At 51.1% G+C, this 3,932-nt stretch overlaps 1 protein-coding gene across 1 annotated transcript; it reads right to left on the bottom strand.

Annotated features, from left to right (window-relative positions):
• Positions 1-2,689: 2,689 nt before the first annotated feature.
• On the bottom strand, positions 2,690-3,637 carry LOC142002394 (olfactory receptor 52M1-like). The gene has a single exon (XM_074978485.1). It carries the CDS (start codon positions 3,635-3,637, stop codon positions 2,690-2,692), a length of 948 nt encoding a protein of 315 aa, XP_074834586.1.
• Between the last annotated feature and the right edge of the window lie 295 nt (positions 3,638-3,932).

Raw genomic sequence — 3,932 nt, 5'->3', positions numbered from 1 at the left:
TGTGCCAAGGCTGTTCCCCACTCTGGGATGTGCAGATGGTGATGGCTCATGAGAGGCCTTAAAAAGAACTTGCCTCTACACTTCTGCTTGAAAGATTCCCAAGATCACAGGTTTCCTGGGCTTGGGAGGCAGCTGCCACCACCCAAGTGAGAAGGCCTATTTTCTTCTTCAACCCAGGAGGTAAGTACCTGGGAACTTCTTCCAGAGGGGTACCCCAAGCTCCTTCATCACAAGACAGCTTTAAAAAAGTGAAAACAAACTGCAGTCTCTGCTAGCTGACATCTCCGCCTTAGGGGTGCACACACACCTTCACTTCCTGTTACCTTCCAGAAGGCAGGAATGAGATTAATTTGTTGAAAAAAAGGTGATTTTATTAACAAGACAAGGAAGACAGACGTGCTATGTATGTGGAGTTGGTAGGTGTGGTAGAGAGACTAAGAAGAGGATTAAAACACAGAGAATTTCTGCTCTGGGAATCTAAACGATTATAAAAGGAGAGCCATCTGTCCGTCTGTCCCACTGTAGCCATGAACATTCCCCAGGGCTGTCATGGTGCATGCGAGGCAGTGTAGGGGGCTGCTTGGGGAAGCTCCACCTGTGTGGCCCCCAGCGAGGCACAGAGCCAGGGTGGGGTTTGTGTGGGGGCAGTTCCCCTGCCCACCTCTCCACTCCCCGGCAGGAAGGGAGGTTACTAAGGAATGGAAGGTAGAAACCACAGGGCTGTGGTGGCAGCTCTGGGACAGGAATCACCCCCATCCCACACCTCCCTCCCACATCCCCCTGCTGCACCAGCCTGGAACCTCTGGGACCCCCTCTTGCAGCCTCCCTTCTCCTCCTCCCCTTTATCAACTCCTAAGCCATTGGGAGTTCCCAGCTGGGAGTCGCGGGAGCAAAGCCGGGCTGTACAGTCAGCTCGTGGCTGGGCAAGGAAGGGGAAAGAGGCCTTGGGCACTACAGCCATGGGCCAGCGAAGGGAGCTGCTGAAGGGCTATACCCATCTCTCAGTGGGGAACACAGTGCAGCTCCCAGCACCTGGGTGCTGGAGGAGACAGGCTGGCGGCAAGCCAGGCAGGGGGACTGCATTTGGGGGGTTAGGGCAGGGGCTGAGAATGAGGGAAAGGAGCAGAGATAAGGAGCAGGAAGAGGGGAAAGTAGGAGAGGCTGCAGGGCAGAGGGTGATGGAACCAGGGAAGTGGCTGTTAACAGGGGGTCCCTCATGCCAGGAAAAGAGGGAGTAACCCCCCCACCCTCGCCCACTGCATATGTGGCTATGAGATGGGTATCCAAGCCTGAAAACCTCAGCACACACACAGCTCAGCAACCTTTCCACAGGACACCAGGGTGGACTGTGCAAGTGAGGTCTAAGAATGGGCTCACCCGAAATATTGCATGTACGGAAGTGATGTGGCTGTAGTGAGCGCCTGCAGGAAAGGGAGATGCCATGTGTGTATGAGGGAAAACAGAACATTTGACTGAAAACTCAACAGGATATATGTTGGCTTACATATTAGAAACAACTGAATCTACCTGCACAAATAAGCATTTTGGCTGTAGTCCCTACAAAGGGGCAGGCCCTGCTAGTCAGCTGAAAAGTTACAGTGTTCAGGGGGCGTAAATCAGCCCCCCTGAGAAGTCCTGCATGAAACCCACAATTAAAAGTACAGGTAGCCAAGCCACGTCTGACTCAACATTTCCTTTCTACTCACACAGCTGGTATTCTAAGGTAGCTCCTGAGGATCGGCTGTCACTGGAAATGTTCAAACCTGGTGCCAGACGTACTCCATTTCTGTGTCTCTCCTCTGGTGCACCAAGGACTCACTCAGCAGATAATGTCTTCAATTAAAAATCCCCCTCTCTATTCCCATTGGTCACCTGGCTGCTGGCCAATGCAGGCCCTGCTATCGCTGTGCTTAACCCTTTACGGGCAGTTTAGTTAAGTAAATCCTGGGACGTCTAGAAAAGGGGTAGTAACCCTCCCATCCATCACAACAAGTAACCTAAGAAGTGGGTCTGTTCCACGAAAGCTCATCACCTAATACATTATTTTGTTCGTCTTCAAAGAGCTATGTGACTAACATGGCTGCCTCTCTGCCACTATTCAACAAGTAACCTACAGGCACTGACACTTCTAGGAAGAGATCATTGCGCCTCCTGCACTGCCTCAGCTAAAAGTTAGTTGCCCTTTAGCTCCTGCGGTAGAGACGCACTCCTTTAACCCCTGAGGTCCCAGATTCAGTCACACCTACGAACAAGCAGGGTCCATTGGTGTTACACCTGGGAAGTCTTTGAATCTTGGGATTTGCTTTCTCACCAAGGAAATATGCAAATCCAAGCAAGCAGCTGGAGGTGAGAAGAGAGGAGCTCAGCAGAAAATTGCAGTCTGAACTCTGCTGCACCAGAGGCCGTCAAGCACTTTCCTCTTACACCAATGCTGCTTCGTGCACGTTTGATGGTAAACTTGTCACTCAGCAGCGTCAAAGCACGTGTACAACATAATGCCAGCAGGGGATGCTCTCTGAGAGCCAGTTAATTAAGCTGGCTGGGGAGCTCTACCTCATCTTGCAGAACAGCTAAAGGGCAGACCTTCTAGTAGAAAAATTGCAATGGACAGCAGTGCTAGTGCAAGGGTCAGGGTCTCGCTCTAATTTCTGTGCCCACCCAGACTCACTGCTGACACCAATATAAAAGGTCAGGTCCCTTTATGAGTAGAGAGACGGAGCAGTCTGTCCTGGATCTGTCTGGTCCTCACCCCATAGATGATGGGGTTTAGCACAGGGGGTGCCAAGACATAGATGTTGGAGAGGAGAGTGTGGAAATACTGGGGTACATTGGAGCCAAATCGGTACATGAGGAAGGAGAAGAGAGCTGGGATAGTATAGACTAAGATCGCACACAGGTGGGAGCCACAGGTTCCAAAAGTCTTCAGCCGGGCATCCTTTGTGGGGAGGCTGAAGATGGCCCTGAGGATCTGGGTATATGAGAAAGTGATAAAAACCACATCCAGACCGGTCACAAAGAATATCACGAAGAGAGCGTAGTAATTACTGATGCGGATGTCAGAGCAGGCCAGGCTCACCACGGCCATGTTCTGACAGTATGAGTGGAGGATGATGTTGGTTCTGCAATATGGCAACTGTCTTGCCAAGACAGGAATGGGTAGTGTAAGCAGGGCACTGCGCAATGCTATGGCCAGGCCAGTCTTCACCACCACAGCATTTGTCAGGATGGTGGAATGTCTCAGGGGATCACAAATGGCCACATAGCGATCCAAAGCCATGGCCACGAAGATCCCAGACTCCATGATTGAAAAGCAGTGAAGGAAGAACATCTGGGTGAGGCAGGCAGCGAAATCTATTTCCCTGGAATTGAACCAGAAGATGCTCAGAGTTTTGGGCAGGATGGACGTGCACAGGACCAGGTCGGTGACAGCCAGCATGCAGAGGAAATAGTACATGGGCACATGGAGGCTCGGCTCTGTCTTCACAATATGCAGGATGGTGATATTTCCGAAGAGGGCTATGATGTACATGGTGCAGAAGGGGATGGAGATCCAGAAATGAGCTGCCTCCCAGCCAGGAATGCCCACCAGGATGAAGGTGGAGGGATTGGTGAAGTCACTTGTGTTGGAATCTGACATGGAGTAGGAGAAGTGGTGTCCAACTCTGAGGCAGGACGGTGAGTCCTGCCTGTAGCATATATTTTCCTGACTTTCCTGTATGTGTTCAGTCGCTAAGCTGACGGTCACTGTATAAAGACCTGGATGGAGAAACAATGTAAACATAAGACACTAGCGCCGCATCTGCGCAAGCCTCCTACTTCGAAAGAGTAGGCACCACCTTGAAGTAGCACATGTTGCATCTACACAGGCCATGCACTACTTCAGAGGCGAAATCGACGTTAGGCAGCACAGACATCAAAACCATTAATCCAAA

This window comes from Carettochelys insculpta, chromosome 1, assembly GCF_033958435.1.
Source record: "Carettochelys insculpta isolate YL-2023 chromosome 1, ASM3395843v1, whole genome shotgun sequence".
In the NCBI taxonomy this organism is placed as follows: Eukaryota; Metazoa; Chordata; order Testudines; family Carettochelyidae; genus Carettochelys; species Carettochelys insculpta.
Note: the sequence above shows the minus strand (reverse complement) of the source record. Positions and strands in the feature narration are given on the sequence as shown.